The sequence below is a fragment of the Cinclus cinclus genome, chromosome 3 (assembly GCF_963662255.1).
Source record: "Cinclus cinclus chromosome 3, bCinCin1.1, whole genome shotgun sequence".
Classification (NCBI taxonomy): domain Eukaryota; kingdom Metazoa; phylum Chordata; class Aves; order Passeriformes; family Cinclidae; genus Cinclus; species Cinclus cinclus.
The window spans coordinates 80703643-80725519 of NC_085048.1; the positions used below are offsets into that span (position 1 = coordinate 80703643).

The window sequence follows — 21877 nt, forward strand, 5'->3', positions numbered from 1 at the left end:
GTCAGCAATCTAAACATTGAAACTCAGAAACAATATATTTTTCTTCAAGTCCATACACAACATACAAGTACCTGTAGGAATACATCTGTAACACACTACTATGCTTTGTCCTAAGGGTGCTTTTAACAAGGCCAGTAGAGCACAGAATAAGTTGACAATGTAGTTTTATCATGTAGTAACTGTTCTGTACTAAATCCCTACATAAATATTTATTTGTCATTGGGGCTGGGGGGAACTATCTACAAAATCGTTAATACTCTTCCCTTCTAAAGAATGTAACAACTGACAGAGTACTTTAAAATCAGGTGCTCAAAGATATTCAGTTACAAATGCTTTGCATTTTCACTTTTCAGACTTTTGTGTATTTTAAATAGAAGTCTCAGTGGGTTCTCTATTCTTCTTAACAGTAGCAGTTCATAAGTGTTATTTGTCCATTCATAGTTAACAGGGATGTGAACTCTTCACTGTCTTCACAAGTTAGAGAGGGAAGTTCTGAAACCTTCCTAAAATCTACTTTAACAGTACATCCATTCAGCACACCTTTAAACAAACCCAAACCACAAATTAGTCCAAAAGCATCAGCTACATACTTAAAAAAAACCATAACCACAGCTGAGAATATAAATACACTCTAGATCGCTCCTTCAGGGAGAAGTTTCAAGGAACAGATGGGCTTTACACCATTGCCTCGAGTTAAACAGGCTCAGTCAGGTTTTGACACAGACCCACAGAAGGAAGCAAATTCCAAGTGCAAGAACCTCTGGTGAAAATGTTTCATTTCCATCAGCCAGATGTTGAACCTTCAGGGCTGGACCCAAGAACACATGCACAGATTTCAGTTGTCATGAAAGTGCAGGGGTAAATTCTCAGATAGGGAAGTATCACTTCATGACAGGATCTTTGAAAAATCACAGGTGTCTTATAATTTCTATTAGAAGTACCAAGAAAAGAAAAATGTGGCTTGAAGAACAATTTTACTTGTGCTACTTTCATTGGTAATTCCAAAATCCAGTATCAGCTCCTTTACACTCATGCAGACGTGTTTGTGCATATGCGTAGGTATACACAGACGTATCTAAACATCTTAAAATACCAATGTTTAGAGGTGCTTGCAGCATGACTTATATTCTAGAATTCTGATAATGACCATGTCAGAAACAGCAGACAACCTCATGAGAAAGGGATGGCAGAAAAATGCCACTAAATAAAACTTGTTAACAGAAACTCAGAAACAGCCAATCCAGGCACATTTAGGCTTATCAACTAAACTATTCTTTTTGAAATACCAAAAAACTTTCATTCAAAATAATTTGGTAGGAGCAACACACCACATGACATTTACAAGCTGAAAACAGATCATACTCTCAACACTATGGGATACTTCAGTTTAAAAACTCAGGTAATAGTTTGAAACATGAACCCTCAGAATCTGAGACATGTTAATATAATAAAAAATAGCTCTCTTCCCTCTCCTAATAACAATTGTCTCACAAATACACTCTGCCCTGAATTCTGAAATATGTCTAGTCCATCATTAGGTCATCACTATGTAATTGGTATTTAATCTACAGAGAAATTACAGAATCAATGAATATTATTCACTGTTCCTGCAGGGAACCTTATCAGCAGCATTTTTCCCAACTTTTACTCAGAGTAATTTTTGTGTTACTTCAGTTACCATTTCTTCAATCAGGAAGCTGTAAGTAGTTCTGTAGCTGCTGCTATCCAGGCCACAGTGTAATTGTAGGGAAAAAACCAGAAACAAACCACCAGCTAAAGCATTTTTCTGACAGCTCTGTTTCTCATGCAGTGTGAATTTGATCCCTCAGTGCCTATCACCTGTGATGCAGCTTTTTAACCACATGATCAGAAAGTTATTTCTTCAAGGTACTTAACTTTTCAATGTATGTGAGAGACAAGAGATGGAGCACAGAACTGCAAAAAGACAGATGACAATCTTGCATTGAAGAAAATCTGAAACAGATTTTCAGTATAACAAGGAACAGAATTATCATAATGTATACGTACAACAAGACTACATTAAGGTTAGAACAAGCAACTTCTGGTGCTTAACTCTGCAACTTTAATGTTCTTATTACTTCTGCACATATTTTCAAAAGTACTATTTAATACGTCTTCTTATGGAGTTGCCCAAACTCCCAGGAATATCAACAGGCACTTTGCCACAGAAAGATGGCAGGCTAAACCTCAGTAAGAGAAAAATCATTATTAGTAAGCTGAAACACACTAACACCATCCTGCATCCATATTCAGCTCAGTTACACAAAATAAGTTTAACAAAAATTAAGCATGGGTGAAGTACCATTGCAGTAAAATTTTATTCTAAATCAAATATTCTTTTTTCAGTATTACCACCAACCACTTTTTATATTTTAAGTTTTCCACTTTGGAGTGCATAGGACCCTTTTGTATCTTTTCTTGAAGCACCTAAGTGTTTCACTTCTCATTCATGAGTTTGTGATGCACTTAAAAATTATCTTCAGATTTTTACAATGCATTTTCAGGGGAACACACTAGAGATGCCCATCAGCAACATAAATACAACTTGCTGGAAAACATAGAAGATGATTTCTCAAACACTGATTCAATCCTCAAATATCCTTTTCATAACTTGACATTATCTTCACCTAACAATACTTATGCATGTTGCAAAAACATGCTTTTTAATTACCTAGACAATCTCTATCTCTGTAAAATCTGATTAAATTAAACAATTCCATTCAAAACAAGTCAAATTAAAGATTAAAATAATTATTTCTTTTCATACAAATGCTGATTCTACTGTATGCAAAAATACAACTTTAAATTTCAAACTAAATGTTTTTCACAGAATTTTACAAAAGCAAACTGACAAAAATATGAATACTTTTTTTTTTTTAAACAAATGAGAATGATTAAGTGGTGATAAACCCCCAAAAAATCGCACTCTGAAAAATGCAAAAAACCCCCAACTTTATAAGACTTTTAACAAAATGAAAAATTAACTAAAACCAAATTAATTCTTAAGTGATTTATAACATTCACTGTTGTCCCTGTATGTTCACACATCAGGTAAAATAAATAGACAGTATAATCTAAAAAGGAAATTCTGCACTGACTATATCATTGCCCAAATTGTGCAGTAAAATAATTCTGGACAGTAAAATATCTATGTGAATTTACACTACATTTTTTTGTTTCATACTTCATTTGCCACCCTTACTAAAAGATTGAAGGGGCATAAAATGGAACCAAAAACAGAAGAAAAAATATAGAGTAATAAAAAGTAAATATAATCACTGTGGTGGTTGGTATTTGAATGTACATCATCAAAAGGCTATCAACATCTATAAAAACATACACACTTCAAATTAAGACATTTTTACAGGCCATGATGCTCGTAAGCTTAGCCTCATTTACTAAAGTAGCTTTCAAAGCAGAGAGACCAGTAATAATAATGCTCAGGACCAAGTCCTCCAAAGAGGTGTCCCCAGTATGCTTTGCACATACATTTAAATACCTTGTGTACAACTGACAGGAAATTTTTGCACTCTTTCACACTGATCTCAATCCACATTGCCTTCCGTGCCTAATAATATACTAATTTATCAGGGACACAGAATGAACTGGATTTGTTTTAAATTCTTATTTAAATTTTAAAAAACTCAACAAAACTGGTTTTGTAGAAAGATTTCAATTGTTTTACTTGGATTACTCTCAGGCCATATGCAGCAGGGGTCACTTGCAGTCATTTCTATCCTAATCCTGGTATCAATCAAGCAACTCTAGGTTCAGAGTGGTCTCTAAACCTCAGACCTCCCAGGCATGGCCATCTGACATAGCATATTGCACCTGAAGAACTATCCAACTTTATAAAGAGAGTTAGGGCCATCACAAGGTTAACCCCCACCCCATCCCAACAATGACATTCTCCTCCCTTTTGCACTCTATTTGAATTACTGCTGCTTCTCATGCAAATCTGAATGAGAACACAAACATTCATGAAAGCTACATGTGGTTTTAAAGGGGAAACCTCCATTCTGGAAATGGATTTATTATAAACTGTGAGAATGTACAAATTGTACACAGGGTGTAAAGGAGTTCACAGATACCATTTTCTAAGAGACTAATTCACAAAAACACACAAGACTGCTGCAAATTCTATAAATCATTTAGCCTAAAATAGGAATATGAAAACCTTTCCTGACAGGAAGGGCATGTAACCTGAGCAGAAACCCGAGAAGTAGCCCCAAGAAACACACATGGTTCCTGTGGAAAGTTTTTTTCTTATATGGTTGGCTCAGAAATCCATTGATCTGTAAAGACCAGAAGGATAAGAAAGATATAGCCTAGATTGCAAAGCAGGCTGTGATTTCTTAAATGGCTATTTACCCTAACCTGATCTGGTGGGACTGTTGAATTCCTCAAAGACAAATAGTTTTGTGACCACCACTTGTAGTGCAAAGTGTGACGGCACCTGGCAGTACCACACACCTTGTGTGCTCCACTACAAGGCAGAGCCTCAAGACAAGAGCCATCACCTAAAACAGGCCATCAGCCACAAACCCTCTGCTTCCAAATTGATGGAGAATTAACAGAGTCTGAACCCTGCAGTTTTCCTAGGAAGAACAAGGGTGCTGGAAGAACTTTATGGGAACAGCATGGAGGGTGGATGCATTTAGAGGAGCACACTATAAATCTCACTGAAGCAAACTTGTTACCTGCAGTTGTTAGCTGGGGAAAGAAAAAAAAAATATTGCAAAGTACGGATTTACAAGTACACACACGTAATTTTTAAATTAAGAAATAATCTTTAAGGCCTGTTCTTGTACAAACTCTTGAAGAGCAACATGGTCCCTGTGGATAAATACCCTGGGAAACAACAAGAGTGAATGGCTGAAACATATTATACACGGATTTTACCTCATCATTTCCATGAAAATATTTGCTTTTAATTTCCCAAAATATCTGAGCAGCAATACTATTTGAGGAACAAAACTTTCAATTCCACAAGCATTACTACAGTCACATTTTAACAGAGAACATTGCTGCACTACAGATTAGCTTAGCAGCCACCAGCAGAGATAAGAAAGTGATTTTGTTCACAGTGGAACAAGATGATTTTTTTTGTTAATGGATTGTACAGGTGGGAGATGGGGGACAATGAGGCAGTGCAAAATATACGGTTCACTTGCTGATAAAAATTTCAGAAAAGGAAGGATGTGTGTAGAAAGAAGGAAGGGGAAGATTACACCTACTTCATTACTGAAAAACAGGAGAGAACAAAACCTGTTCCTTTTATCCTTTCAAACACTATTTAAGACTACTGATGGGAGATTGGTTCTTCCTTCCTGGACAGCATGAAGAAATAGCTGAAAAGAAAACCCATGCAATAACAACTGACAAATGATAGGGACTTTTACACTCTCTTTCTTCTGATTGTTGACACAATGACTATTGATAATACAACCATTTTTTTTCTAGTCAGAGAAGAAGAAAAGAAAACAACAGAAAGCAAGTATTTATTTAAGTATGTAAACCCACTATATCAAGACGTGTGCAATTCTTTCCCTACTTTGAATAATTTTTAATGCACATAAACAGTTTTTCCAAATACTGTGCGATGACATCACTATGGATGATGGAACATGGGTCGAAGCTATATAGGCTGAACTACACCTATGAACAATAAAATCCTGATCCTGTGTTATTCCTCTTAGCAGGCCAGATGCTTAGGGGAAGCAGACCTGTACAAAAAGTACAGGCAAGTGAGCAAAGAAAAGTCTACTACTGGGAGTCCTAGTCATTTTTCTTAAGGAAATATATAGAATATAATGAGGGCTGCTCATACCACTGATCCTTGAGAAATGGATGGCTGACAGAGGAAAACTGTGCCATAGCAGAGCAGCAGCACCAGCCATATTATAATTTTATATATATTGCAGGGTTGTAGGTCAATGTCTTCCTCAAAAATCTGGAGACAAGCTAGTAAATTCAGCTATAAAAAGAATAATTTTGTTCCTCCTGAGCAGGCCAGAAAATTCATATCAAACTGCCATTTTACTCCTTATTTACTCATTTTCAAATTAATGCATTGAATGCCCAAGACAAAAAATTATTCATTAGGAAGAGTTCAGTTACAGTAAAGATGATCGCATTTCCTTAATGCTTTCTTGTGCAAAAGAAATCTGGGTTTGCTTCTTTTAAGACCATTATGCTCAAGGTCAGACCAGGTGAGAAAATTTCATGCTAAGGGTTTCAAGCTGTCTTCTGAGTTTTGGGCGTTTCCCCCCTTGCCAGTTATTACTCAAGTATACATTTACTGATTTAATAGAATTTCTTTTCAAAATAGAATTTCCAGAGAATCTTTCTAACTAATGAGGAAACAGAATATCAGATACAGATATAGACTGTTACAAGAATACACATAACACAATCCTAACCCATCCTCACCAGTTATTAAAACTTACAAGTTTCAAACATCTGGTGATATGCTGAATGTCACAGCTGTTGAAAACTCTCATATTTTAAAGCCTGACTCATGAAAGCTTGGTATGTATTCATAAAAAGACATTTTAGTGCATCAGGGTCTTCAGAAAGGTGTTACTGGTCTTGCTTTGGATAATCTAAAGCATTTCCAGGATATATACCCAAATACTTGGCCCGAACTATTTTTGATGAAGGCAGAGTCAGTAATCTCTCCTCTTATAACATCTAAATTAGGTTACTATAAATCATGGATTTATGACAAATGAGATAAACATTCCCAAAATACCCTTTGGCAAAATGCTTTTGGACTGCAATTTTGCCAGATTTTTATTTGTCTGCAAAATTGTCAGTCTATAATGTACAGAGGCATAATTTAGGTTCTGTCATACTGCACAAAAATACTTTGGTGTGTAGCTCTTCCTATTGGTATAGGTTATGCACATCAGTGAGTCTCAACTTCTTTTTATTTGGACTTATGAATGGCAATGCAGGCAACTCTTAAAAATCTGTATGTTTTAGTAAAATGTTTCTGGTGCTTTTAATTCTGTTATCCCGCTTCAAACTATATCTGCCCAAATTTAAAGAGTTTTTGACAGGTTAGGTTTACTAGCTTGGATTTATTTCTACACAAAGTATTTATCTGATTGCGCAAATCATGATATAACAAAATTGAAAAGCTGCAAGGACACCACAGCTCCCAGTGGAGCCATGCTCCTGCTAAGAACTGTCTAATAAGGAGGACGCCCAAATTGGCTTGGACTGCAAAACCCAATATTAAAAACTGTTTTCACTTCTATATGCTGAAGCTTGCAAGATTTTATAAACTAAATAAAAATTATTTCAGACAAACAAAAAGAAAATTATTAACAGTGAATTTCATTTTTATTTTTATAAGACAGAGCAGAAAAGAGCAAGTGATGTTAATCTGAGGAACAATTTCATAGTGTGTCAGAAGTATGATTTCTGTTAGAAATGCATAAATTATGCCATGCAGTGCTTACAAATTAACAAAAAAAAAGTATTATAAAAGTGAAGCCCTGCTGTGTCAAATATGCCACACAATTTTTGTTCTAATAACAGCAATTTAGGTTAGGGCGTGACTTTTCTCTGATATAGCTGTGCTAGTACAACCCCTAGTGTGGACACAGTTTACTGCCATGAAGGCATTAAATTCGTATGATTTATAAAGCTTGTTCCTAAGCAGTAAAAGTATTAAGTAATGTACTGTTATTTCAGCACAGCTACATCCACAATGGGAGGGCTGGCTGAGAGAGAAAAAGAGAGGGCAGTAGGTTATGCTACTTTACAACATATCAGGCCAGATGAACAGATGTGGGTTTTGTGCAGTGAAACTGTTTGGTACGTGTCTTTCCCCCCACCTCCCTCCATAATCCTGATGTTAATCAGGATCACGATGGATGATATTACAAAACAGCTATTCAATATAAATGGTAACATTGCTCATTGCTTCTTAATTTTTCAGAAATATTCATGTAAAATGTTAATAACAGAGTTATGACAGATACTGACACGTGGGTATTAGTCCTAACCTAACAATAAATACAGGGAAAAATATATTAGAGTAAAAGGGAGCAAGACCAAAGATACATACTCTCTCTTTAGGTTTCCTAAATGATACAATTTCAATTTTGAATAACATTTATAAATACCAGAATATGATAAATATATTTACCTGTATTTACCTGACATACAGCTAGATGTATCTGGTGATCCTAAATTGTACATGTGGGGTTTTCTCTCTATTCTGACACCCCTGAATAATTTTAATCCTTTTTTAAGGATTTTTAGTTTACTCCATGTAAACTAAAAATGCCTTCAAAACTGTAATTTATCTACAGTACAATTAAAAATACAATTATACCTCAACAAACAGTAAACTTGCTCTCAATATACTAAGGCAATTCAAAACATGAACCTTTGCTTTTAAAAGAGAAGAAAAAAAATCATCATTTAATACAGAATAGCGTGAAAATACTCATACATTATTGTCTCTCTAGTTTAAAAAAAATAAATATGTATTTATTATGAACAGATGGTGGCCAAGGAAGGTATCAGCTTTGTCTCTTAGCCAGAAGGTCAGGTCATGGCTGAGAGACCAAAGAACGATTATTATTTGCTATTCAGTGCCACATAAGATAAAACATTTCAGGTTTTCTTTAAATACAAAGATAGATGTGATTGAACTGTTTTTCATTTTTTTAAACAAAATAATCTGCAGTAACTTATTAACTCGTTAGTTTGTTAAAATTCAATTTAAAAATCCCCAGCCAACAAGCAACAACAGAACAAGGCACTCTAACACACTGCTTGGGTTGCCTTTAACATGTTAAATAATCCTAGGACAAATACAGAACTTTTTGGGTTACTGGAGCCACAGCTATAAAACAGCTGCTAGATACTGGTGTGAGAATTTCAAAATTGTTTTCCTTTATTGTGAGGAACCAACAATCATACTTGAATAATATAATAACATAATTACTCAATATCTAATCTTTATCTAATTATCTAATAATTTTTGGTGATAGGAACTCAGCCTCACATCATTTCACTTCATATCAAATTATAAATCACCACATTTTGCTGTATTCAACATCACACCGATTAAAATACCAGTATGTCATCACATGAGTTTAAAATATTTTGTTAAATTTTCTAATTTGTTCAAAAGGCAATCCTCAAGCAAGTTGAAGAACAGGATTTAAAATCCAAGATACTTCTTCAAGTATCTTATTAAACACATCCTGTTTTATTTGTATGCCAAGATTATGCCAACTCTTTTATCTGTGATATCTGTCAAGACACAGACGACAAGCCTGGTTTTTGTTTTTCAGTGTCCTTAGGCCTAAAGGATGCAGGAGTGGGAAAAAAAGCAAACCTTGAAATAAAGAATGCTTTAGGACCTCTCTTCTTCTGCGCTGTAGCCTTTTCTATACATGTTGAAGGGTTATTTCACCTAATAAGCTCCTCCTTTGGATTTTACATTTATTTTCCTTATAATTTGAATTAATATAGCTTCCAGACTAAGCTTGTACTATTAAGTTAAAAAACTTACTGTCCTACATGCAGCTTTTGAGGAACTGGTAATTAAAAATTTAAATTTTTGAAATGTTTAATTTTCCCCCTACATTTATTCTTATACAGGAAATTATTTGTTCAGTTATTTAAAAGAAAGAATGGTCCAAAACCTGTTGTACAGGCTGCTCGAATAACAAAAAGCATATTTAAAAAATCATCCTCATGTGCATCTTATATATATGTGTATTCAGAAGACTCTTAATGTGCAAATCATAACTTAAGAAGGAATACTGAAAGTTTGAAGTTCTAGAGAAAAATGGATAGACCCTCAAGAAAAAGGGCACTTCAAAGATGCAGATTACACCTGTGCAAGCTGTTTGCCAAGTATGTTGCAGGTTACTCTAATAATCTTTCTTACTGCCTGGGATGTTTTCTCACAGACTAACTGTAAGACACGTATTGGTTTTTTTTTTGTATTTATATAAACCCCAGTTTTAGATAAGCAACAGTTAATGCCAAGTGGATTTCATTCTATAATTATTTTTATTCCAGAAGGTTACTTTTGTTTTGGTTTTGTTTTTTAAAACTTTTCAATGAATCCCAGCATTCAGTAATATTGAATATTTAAAGAAATTGGAAGATAAATTATTTTCATTTTTGGTATCATTAGGTTATGCTTAGAGTCTTTAATGTTCTATTAGGCAGCATGTATAGGTAATTATGTGTGGATTTATTTGTGAGAAAAAGTGTATAAACACATGTATACAGTACATAGAATTTAAGTAGCTGGTATGAATAATATGATAGAGTAATTCTACATGAAAGCATGGAATGAGTGATGCGCAAAACTGAACATACTAGGGCTGAAAACAAGATTAAGATAACCAAGAGGTATTTATTTAGCAGTAAAAGATGGCTTTTTGCCATTAATTTAAACCATTTAACAGTAATAAATGACCACTATTAGAAAAAAGAATCATTCCAGCTTCTGAAAAAACCCTACTTAGGCTACCAATAACTGCAAAGTTATAGCAGTATTATCTCTTACCTGGTCCTTAATTTCAAGCTCCCTTATAGTTTTTGTTCTGTACTCTCTGAGCTCCTTTTCTGCCTCATCCTTCTTCATTTTGGTTTGATTCAACTGATAGCGCATTTCTCCACACACCTGTTAGATTACACAGACATGATCTGTTAGCTTGAAGAATCCATCGACCAGGGTTTGCAATTAGATCTTTTGGTGCCCTCTACAGGTCATTGAAATGCAACATGTCTTTAATTTACAGTTATTTTAGTTCTACAAATGGTAAATGTTTAACATGTCTTTAATTTACAGTTATTTTAGTTCTACAAATGGTAAATGTTTTTACACAGAAAGGTGGGTCTGAATTCTATATATAGTCATTAACTTTGACATATGCAGTACCTTCTAGATTAAAATATATTTGGATTAAGATTTTACTAAGTATAAATGCTTATGTTGTAAATATATATCACTACAGTTAAATGACAGTTGCTGGTTTTATACTCTTCTCTCATTCTCTCTAAAATCCCAAGAAAGTCTATGTCAACACTTTCAAAACCTGTAAGTAAAGCATCTATCACACTCCTAATTAAAGGTATATTTTAACTTGCCAATTTTACACTGTTAGGAAAGAAATTGTTGAAATGTTAACAAAATTATTTTCAAAGTTTGATCAGAACATTACAAACTTATTGCAAACTGGAGATAAATTCTTTTTAAAAGAAGTCTTATTTAAATAGATACATGGTCCAGAAGAAACGGATCAAAGCAACATTTCAGGAAATCACTTCTACAGAGGACAATTATTCTCTGCTGTTGAAGTATTTGTTATATTACCCCCTCAATCCTTTCCATCTGGCAGCTCAACTTCAGAGGATATGTGAAGGGGTTAGGAGAAAGTGAAAGAAATTTAAATGAAGAAAACAAAACTAGATCACTAATCCCTTCCATATAACTTTACTGCTGCGCAGGGTTGTTATACTTCCAATTTTCAATCTAAGCTGTCCCTTTTTTGTCTTTATCCTGTGCCATCACCTCCATTTTGTGCCTTTTCATTTCACCTTAATTAACCAACCAAATACATGCACATTCCTTAGTGAGAATGCAAATGTGTTTACTCACAGCTCCTCTTAGTCTACTTTCTTTCCAACTCACTCTACTTTGCTGCTTTGCTTATATTCTTTCAGCACTTGCTCCTTAAATCTATATCCTTTTAATTTGCTGCTACAATCCTCTGTGCTTCTCAAAAAACATTCTCACATATTATATAACCCAAACTAATTTCTGTTATTCAGTCTTATACCTCTTCTCATTTTTACTTTTTCTTTTCTCCTTAAAAAAGAGGTAGGGAAAAAGTAAATATGCATACTGCAATGAAATCACTCTAGGAAAAAACTAAACCAACTGTCATAACTTTTAAGAAGTAGCATCACTTATAAATTCAAAGGACAGCTTTTGAATTTAGCCATTGCAAAAATGCAAAGCAGCAAATGCTCTGAAGAATGGCAAAGTTCTGAAGGATTTCTTTAAACACTAAGATACTATATGCAACTAAAAAAATCTTGAGTTGTAACTGCATAGCTTGCAAACCCTGGATTTCTACCTCCTCCCTCTTTTATCTGAAGGATGTAACAAAATCCAATATGTCACTTCCTCCAAGTGAAATTAAAAAAATATTTCTTTTTTTTTGTCCTCGCTTTCAGCTCCTCCACACACCATACAAAGGGAATAACACAGAAGAATCAGCAGATGGTGCTGTCCTAATAATGGATTTTTCAGTCTCCTCAAGAATGAAGGAAATAGATCCTCATTCCATATTTTCTTTTCCTGACTTCTGGTGCATGAAGAAAAACAATATTTTGGATAAAACTCAGAAGTGTTGCTATTTGCCGTTTTTAATAATAGCAAACTGAGTCTGGAAACAAGGAGTCAGATTCATAAGCAAAGATGTCACATAGCCAATGAAAATGTCAAGATGATGCACATAGTCCTGTCAGCTCAGTGGCTGGGATGCTCCTCCAGGATTTTCAAGACTTCTCTGTTTAGTACAGGGACACAAATGAAGTTTTCCAGTCTCTCAGGACAGTGCAATTAATAGACTCTTGCAAGAAGAATGACATGGAGTGACATGAACTGAAGCAGGGACATGAATTTCAGTATCATCTCCAGAGAGGTAACTTCAAATTGGTAGGGTACAAAACTGTTCTTTTCAGACCAATGAGTATTTGTACATACTGCATCTTTCATCACCTCCTTACCCCTGTAAGTGGTACAAGTCATTTGTGAACCCAGCCTGAAAGACCAAAAGCGTGCTTCAGAATTGGTAAATCAAACCATTCTGACATTTTTAAAATACTCATTTGTCGTTCAGTTAAAATTAAATTAAAGTTTCTAGTAAGCTGGGATGACTTTTTGCTGTGAATTTTCTGCAATACTTTTACCCTTATCAGCCAGGGCAGCAGGGGAAGACAGGAACTGTTGAAAACCTCTCCTGAAATCTCTAGCGGTCCAAAGAATAAATTGCTCCTCAAATCCTTGCAGTTAACAACTGGGGAAGTAGGATGGATCCTGGGATTATTGGTAAGGAATACAGACATTTTAAAACTCTGTAACAATTCTTTATTTTCTTTCTCATGTTATGACCCCTCCACCCCATTAAGGCTCTTACTGGCTGAGAAACCTGCAAAAGAAAGCACCCAAGAGTGAAACACCTAGACAAGATGCACGTTAATCTGTAATTCTTAACTAGAAGATGTTTTTGTAAGAGCCATACTAACAATAGTACCAAATTAAGCAGTACACTACATAAAAAGTCTAAAGGAAAGAACTTGAAAAACGCTGATTTGATACAGTTCCCTTCATGTTAACACTGCAAGTCCCATGTGCAGCAGTTAAAGACATTGTTGAGTTCTATGGTGTCTCTCTCAGACCAAACTCAATTCTTTACTGAAACACTGGGATAGTGTTTTGAATAGTGACCCTCATAGGCTGCAAAATAGAAAAGTTAGCTTCTGCATGACAAGGTGACTTGGAAATGGACAAAGTTATTTTTTTACTCCTGCAACTGGGATAGTTGTAGTTGCCTCTGGGATATTGAAATGAAGTCTACAGTTACCACACATTCCTTACCAAAACAGGAAAATGGACAAGGTAAAAACTCTCTTCTTTCAGGTCACAATGATAAAGAAAACCAAGCTCAATACTCATTTATGAATGTGCTTACCTTATTCATCTCCATTTCATGAGATGCAAGCTGGCCCTGTGATTCTTCTAACTCATTAACTAGAGAATTCTTTTCCCTTGCAAGTCTCTCTACTTGAGCTTCCAAAATAGCCACATCCTTAGACAAAGCTGTCACCTGAAAAAGTCCAAGAACACTGTAATAATGCAATTTAACCAACCACAGATCAAACTCTTGTGGAACTTTCTCCTCAAAAGCAACTGTATGTAGACAAAACACATAACATTAAAAATGTAATAAAGAATCAAGCATGTACAATCAAACTAGATACTGTATTATTAATAACTTAATATGGCTACATTATTTTGTTAATGGGCTCACTAAATTTATTTATCATACAGTAGTTTATTTGAAACATTTCATGGACTGTACTAGTCTCCAGGTGTCAGAAGCAGCTGGCTACATTACTTTTGCAAGGTAAGAGTACTGTTTAACAGCTTCTTATCCATCCTTATGTAGATTGATTCAAACCAAATCATGTTCCCCCAGCTAAAGAAAACTGCTGTTGCAACCACAGATCTTAATTTTCAAGTTCAGAAAACATTTCAACACTATAGATCAAAGCATACTGTTGTGCAAAACTCATGCAGAAATAGTATATTAAAAATTCTAATGTAATTCAGATGAAATTTTGTTGAATGATTAAAAAATGTAACAATAAAACAGAGACAGTGAACATTCAGCTATTTAGCCCTGAAGCTTACTAATATAAGTGGAAATAATGGTGTCTGACAGTTCTAGGTTAACTTTCAGAAATTCAAAGCCAAACCTAGAGGATTATATATTCATAACCATTTTCCACTCCTTATACATCCACCTGATTTATGCATCATGCCAATTCTCCCCTTCAAACAATTTCTTAAAGTAAACAATAAAATATTCAGATGAATCTTGTTTTGATCCACAGTATACCATTTCTACCACCTAATAATCCTAAAACATAAAAGTAGTTAATCATATGTATGTGTAAATCATTAACATAGATCATAATTTTCTACAAAGTCATCCCATATGTTTAATTACCAAGCATGACATCATCAGTGCCACTATATGTTGTTTAATGTATATGCAGAAGTTAAAAAAAAGATTACAAGTACTTAAATTGAGAATTGGTTCCAGTAAAACACATATCAGTGGGTGATGAAATACAAACTAATGTGATGACATGGAGTGAAATAGTCTACCAAAAAAGAAGTATGAAATGCTTGTCTAACAGGCTGTATTTTGGAGTGAATACACTGCTTTAAAGCAACTCTGTAACAGAACAACTAACGTCATAAAAGGGATAACTTCTAACAGATAGCAAGGAGTCAAAAAAGGAATTGCTTAATAATGCCTGCAGTGAACAGTTATTTTTTCAAATTTCAGTTTCCCTGGCAACAGATCACTGATGATCAGTTCATGTACTTAATGATCACTTTGTCCCTATCACTGTGATTAATACCTGATTTTGTATCTGGAATTGGAGTCAAAGAGGTTTTTTTATACATACTTAAATGGTTTATTTTGTTCAGTCTGTGCTCTCTGAATTTTTAGAAGTAAGCCATACAACTTATAAAAGAGTCCCAAAAAATAAGAAAAAGTCTACAATCAGGAAAGAAATTCGCTCTATTGTTTCCAAACCTCCCCCAGAAATGGCTGAAGACATTGCAGACCAAACAAGCATGAATACCATAATTCAAGAAGTATTTATCTCTCTACATTTCCTTGCACTTCAATCACCTTAGAAATGCCTCCTCTATCACAGGCTTACTGCTGTTAGCTTGAGCTTTCCTCTGTAGACTCCATTAGGCAGAAAACCCTCATGTTTTATACTCAAATTACAGCAGCATCTAGAAGTCTAAAACAAGGTTATCAAGACTATCACAATGGTCACAGCACAAATGATGAGACAGATTCTGTCTCAGAGAGTTGATAAACATTAGTAAAAGTGAGAAGAGATTCCAACACATTTCTGCAGGTGGGAAAACTAAGCATATGATAAGATCGCTTTGAAATTATGATATTGTAACATTAATGTATATATAAGATCAAAGTAGCAAAGAATCCTAAATTTGATATGTGCTAACTTCTGAATGTTTGCCTTGGCAAACTAAATAATACTTTTTATAAAAGACCTAGGTATAAACCATGCATCACATATTACTTAACCCTTTCTTATTCTGACACAGTGCATTAAAAATATTATGCAGACTAAAATCAAATGCATAACATCAACAACCTAGTATGTATCTGGTGACACAGCACAAAACCCAGTTATTCAAACTCAAAGGATGACTTATCTACCACTGCTTTAAAGAAATTATAGAAGACTCAGAACGACTGAGCTCTCACACCCAAAAATAAAAAAATGAAGTTTAAAGAGGATGATAAACTCATTGTATTACATGAATAGAAAAAGAACCAACTCTTACCATTTCTGCCAAGTCCTCCCTTTCCTTCTTCATTTCTTGCCGCAGTGCTTCTTTCTCATCAGCCCTCTTATTTAGCTGGGCAGCCAGCTCCTTTTCAAGATAATTCTTCTGTCGTTCCATCTCACTTTTCAGTTGCTCACAGTGGACTAGAGCCTAAAAAACCCCCAATTTGTTTAAATGAAAGGAACCTAAAATTTTCAAACAAACGTGGTATTTGTCTTCTATTTACCTTCAAATAAATCAGTTTGCTATTAGAAATGTCTTTTTTTAAAATGCAGTTGATATTTCTACATATCCTACTGTGTTATAATCTAGAATAGGACTAACAGAATGAAAACAGATATATATGTTTGTAGGTATATACATGCCCTACTGCAGCTGAGAAATTTAAATGCTTTTAGGAATCATGGCAAAGATGGAAGCATTTTTCTGTGTGTATTTTCCAAATAAGTAGCTGTTCTTCTAAAACTATGATTATTTGCCTTACATTTAAAATTTAAAATTCCTGAATGCACATCACTAGAATCAAACTCCATTACTTTATTTGACTCCTTACAAATGCAGTGGTTACTATCTAATTAAAAAACTGAAGGAAAAATCAATAAAATGTATGCACTTCCACTTAGTCTCCTCCTGAAGTGAATTACTGAGTGCAGAATGCTAAGAAACCTGAAAGCTGTCAGTAAAGATACAAAAAACATTTGATGAATAAGTTTCAGGTTTGTCAAAAATTAATTCTACTAAATACCTCATAAAGTACTGCTTATGTGTACTTAGTACGTGCTAAAACACAGGGTTATAGATGGGTTTTCTATTAATAAAAGTAGAAACAAAAGTTCAAGAACACTCTCAAAACACTGTCTTCACTATCTTCTAAAAATGCTAGGGAGAAAGGAAGATATTTATCCATTTATGCTGCTGTATTTCTGCCAAAGTGTAGAATTTGAGTGTTATGTCAGTTTAAACCAGAAATACACTACTCCATTACAAATAAGTCCAAGTATTCAAAGCACCCTGAAGGCAGCTTTGCTAGCCTATGAGTAAACTAGATTTAATTTCAACATTGCACTGATAACCAGTGTATTCTGTTTCAAAGAAGCTAGAGTAACCTCCCTTTAGGAATTCTAACTTATTATCCTTTAATTTCAAATTTATTCATTTAAACTGCTTATATTTCTTTCACTCAAAGCTAATCCCCTGAGTAAAATTTTTTTGGCTTTGGACTGTTCATGAGGGGAGCAAGTTAAACCATGTTTTTTTAGAGAATGCTCAAACAGTCTCCATTAGTTTTGTGTCACAAGTCTACTATGGTGACAGAATCCATCTGTTATGGCACTGAATCCTTTCCTGTAGGAAAGAATCATTGACTTCAGCAAACAATTGTCTGCATAAAACTGCTGTAGCTTGGTAGACATCTAAACAAATGCCACTCTAGAAGGAATTAGTTGCATTAGTTGCATTCCAAGAAGAAATGTGTATTTTGTTAGCTCCATTGTTCTGACTACACAATGAGCAGTTCAAGCAATTACTCTTTTATGACATTTGTGTCGAAAATATATTCCTGATTTTGCTTCAACTACATCAATTTAAACATAACAGATCTCCTTCCTGTTCTTTGTAATATGCAAGAGTCCACAATCTACAGAGACAACCAAAAGACAAGAAGAAATGGTGGTTTTAAATGATAAGCACCTGAGGTTAGACTTTGGGTAAACAGGCTGATGAAATTGCAATTACAGTGTTTGAAAGCTTAATGTGTTAAATTCTCACTTTCTGTGAGACTGTTCTATGGGATTTCATGCTAGTTATCAAGAAAAACAGCACTTAAGAGTAGAATAGGACTAGGGGGGAAAAAAAGGATGGTCTGGACTTACCAAAGGTATACCAGCACTTGTAAAAAGGCAAAATTAATCCAATATATGTAAATTACTTTTTCCTGTTCCTCCATATTAAAAGTTTTGGAGCATGAAAAAAAACCAACTACTATTCATCCTTGTAGACAAACAGGTAGCACTTCACACTACAAGCACACACTCTTCTTTTACAGCACTGGATAAATAACACCAGTTTTATCAATAGAACAATTATATCAGTCTTGTTTGCATTCAATCAAAAAACCATACCAAAGCAACCTTCTCTCAATTCCATAGTAATTCACTAATAGTACAGTAGATGTCACTAACTATCAAGGAAATAATTTAGGTCAATATAGGTTGATTGTGTGCAGAACCAGGGATAACAGAAGCATTAGATCAAAAGTGGATTTATCATTATTATTATGTACATAACACTAGAACCTTCCTGCAGGTATCATTAGACAAGACCTCTCATCTTCAAAGAGCTCTGATAGGTAATCAGTTCTTGCACTGCTCTCATCTAAGGCAAAATATTTATTTGTAAGCATTTTAACTATGTTCTCCAGAGTAGGTCAGAAATGTGATGTCAAAATTATCCCCTTACATATCATGAATATCTTTGAAAATTCTACAACTCAATTTATATCACCTAGCTGTGAAAGTACATCAATTAAAAAATGTGGCACTCCTCATAGTATTGATGAGAACTGAAGAACTTGAATACAGAGTTCCTATTACTGTTCAGAAACAGTCACATGGCATAGCTGTTTTAAATCTACATCATATCAACATATTACAAAGGTCTTATGCATGTATTCTCTCACTAGCATGAAAAGGAATTAACATTTGCATTAGATCTGAACACTAAAAAGCTCAAATTTTGTAATGGATTTACCTTTGTTTTTTCAAAATTAGCCTCTTCTGCCATTTGCACAGCATGTTCAACTTGCTTACAAGCATTAGATTCTCTTTGCTGCATCTCTTTCATGCTTTGCCTCAGTGAAACAAGTGCATCTACCAAGTCATCTTTTTCTCTGCATATTTAAAAAAGAACAAGCCAGATACTTCTTCTATATCTTTTTGTAAGAGAAAAAAATCCACAAACAACAGGTATACCAAATATAAAATATAAAGAAATTAAAGATTTAAGGTTTGTAAGCAAGGCAATACTGAAACTCATGAGTGAAAGCATACTGCAAGCTTGGCAGACACTGAAAATATAATTTGCTTGACAACCTGTCCTTCATTTCAGAAGGATGGACCACTAGAGACACTGCCAGTAAAGAGAGCAGATCTCAAGTCATCAGTGTATGGAAACCAAGCACATTCTGTTGACGTAACAAAACGGGTATCCGTGCAAAAAAAAAAAAAAAAAAAAAAAAAAAAAGGCACTATGGAATTACACTGTCATTAAATTTAGAAGAGAATAAATAATAAAATAGAAAAATAATAAAAATAGAATTATAAAAATATTAAAATAGAAAAAATAATAAAAAGGAAGGGTTAGGTCCAACAAGTAATTGCTAAGTATATCAAATGACAATCTAGATCCATTTGCTGCGAACTGGAACTAAGCCAAACCTGGATTCTACAACTCTTCTGAACTTTTGCTAACTAAGACACTAAAATCTGTACTAAATGGTAAAGCAGAGTTAGTAAAACTGCAATACTTAACTTTACCTTTTCATTATTTTGATATGTCAAAAGCTTTTAAATTAAGTTTAATTGTGAATGTTAATTAATTAAATGTTTAACTGTGATTTAGATGCAGCTCAAGATTCTGGCTGAAAACTATTGTATTCTTAAGGCTGTGTGAAATGGTAACACAATTGTTTGTATTTGCCAGAGACCTAGCAGCCATACTTCGAAATTTCATTTCATTTTTGAATTGGATAAAGTTCCTTTGAAAACTCCTATTGAAATACCCTTATTTTTAATAAACTGCACCACAAGTAGAGGCAGCTTTTGGATCCTTTTAAACCACCAAATGAAATTTGGAGTTTAAGATAGAAAAAGAGGTCAGTTCAAATCTTTTATTTCAAGCTCACTGTAATAGAAGAGGACAAGAATGTACAGATTTACAGTTTGTTCATATTTTCCAACATCTGTGACAATAATAACTTTTGTTACAAAAGCACGTTTTGAAACATGGCTTCTTAGAAATAGAGCTTTGCCAGAAAATTTTTGGACTTGATAATAGAAAAACATACATAAATCTTGGCAATAACCATCTAGAGCAGAGGGATAGTGCCCACTTGACTGAGTACATTTTTATGTTCTATGTCCCTTCAGTCTCCCTGCTTCTAATTGACCCACTATTTCATCTCAGGCTCATTCCAATACTTCAGAAATTCTACGAAGCTTCAGCTATCTGACAATAAATAAATGGCTGTTTAATAAACTTTGAGAAAGCTGCAGTATCCTATCATTATTGCTAACAAGTAGAAAGGGAGAGTTTATTTGAAGATGATTGACTAGCAGAATTCCTTAAGAAAAAGAATTTAATGTTGGGATCCCTGAATTATATATATTCAGCCTGTGTACTTGTGATTTTAAAACTTATTTAAATAAAAGCTAGCATTAAAAAAAAAAAGGCTGTAACAAAAAATTTCGTTTATTTTTATCTAATGGAACTTCTTTTTCCTGTCTTATTTTAGTCAGGGAGGAACAGGTGTTTGGGGTAGGAAATGCATCCTACCTATTGTTGAGGTATCTGAAAAGTTCCCCATATTTAAGGAGAATAAAGTGAAGCCAGAAAAATTTCCAACTACAGAATTATAACGAACTTTTGCAAGAAATAATCAATCAAAGTGCATGGACTTGCACAATATTTGTGCTGACAGAGGGAAGGACTTGTTTGTACAAAAAATCCAGGAAACAGACTGTAAATAGTCTATCTGGTCAGCCCAAGTTATCATAATTACATGTTAACAACTAAAATTCTTTCCCACTTGAAATAAGTAGCAAAGCTATTGTGGATTTTGGAGTGGTTGGGACCTACATTCACTGTTTTCGGCATTATGACTCCAGCTTGGGAGTGTATTTTTCCATTAATGCACATCTCTCTACGAATTTAAACCAAGACAATGAGACTTAAATGGTTTCAATGCAAGCAGCCCATACTTCCAATCACAAAGTTCACACCCCCACAACCTACCTGGTCAGTCTCTCAATGGTCTGCACGTGAACATTGCAGTGTGTCTGTGCAAGAACGGCCTCGTGCTGGGCACAGCTCAGGCACAGACCACCCACCTGGCTAGAACTTTTGGCTGAAAACAGTGATTTCTGGTGTTTCAGCCTTCCCTCCAAATCTTTGCAAGTCTTCTGAGATTCTGAAAGGTCTTTTCTAGGAAGAAGAAATGAAAAATATTGTTTGTGAAATTATATATTTCTACAAGTCATATTCATATACGATATATAACAACAAATGTAGCCTAAAAAGAACTGCAAGAATCCCTGTAGTGAACATCATTTTACACATTTCAATAGGCTAAGGAAGACTTCAGTAGAGAAATAACAGTTGAATTGCCCAATCAAAATTATTAATACACAAAACAATATTGTGTTAATTTGTTTCTTCCCCCGTAGTATCAGAAAATATTGAACTTAAACAGAAAGTTATTAGATTAAAAAACAGTAGATTTACATTTTGTCTGAACAGAGTATAATATTCATTAGCAAATACGAAAAATCAGCTGTTAAGTATTTCAATACTCTAACAATTTTTCTGTTGCTTTTATTAATAATATCACTAAATTCATATTTATTCTCTACTCCCTAGACAGGAATCCAGATGTAATCAGCACATTCAATCAGATCC

At 34.3% G+C, this 21877-nt stretch overlaps 1 protein-coding gene across 1 annotated transcript in view; it reads right to left on the reverse strand.

Annotated features, from left to right (window-relative positions):
- The window catches only part of SDCCAG8 (SHH signaling and ciliogenesis regulator SDCCAG8), a 104929-nt gene that overhangs the window by 68393 nt on the left and 14659 nt on the right, over window positions 1–21877 (reverse strand). The window contains exons 8-12 of the mRNA XM_062489204.1: window positions 21215–21403; window positions 18953–19091; window positions 16202–16354; window positions 13770–13904; window positions 10574–10690 (exon numbers count right to left, since the gene is read on the reverse strand). Coding sequence (XP_062345188.1) covers window positions 10574–10690; window positions 13770–13904; window positions 16202–16354; window positions 18953–19091; window positions 21215–21403 — 733 coding nt within the window. The remainder of the gene's footprint in view (window positions 1–10573; window positions 10691–13769; window positions 13905–16201; window positions 16355–18952; window positions 19092–21214; window positions 21404–21877) is intronic.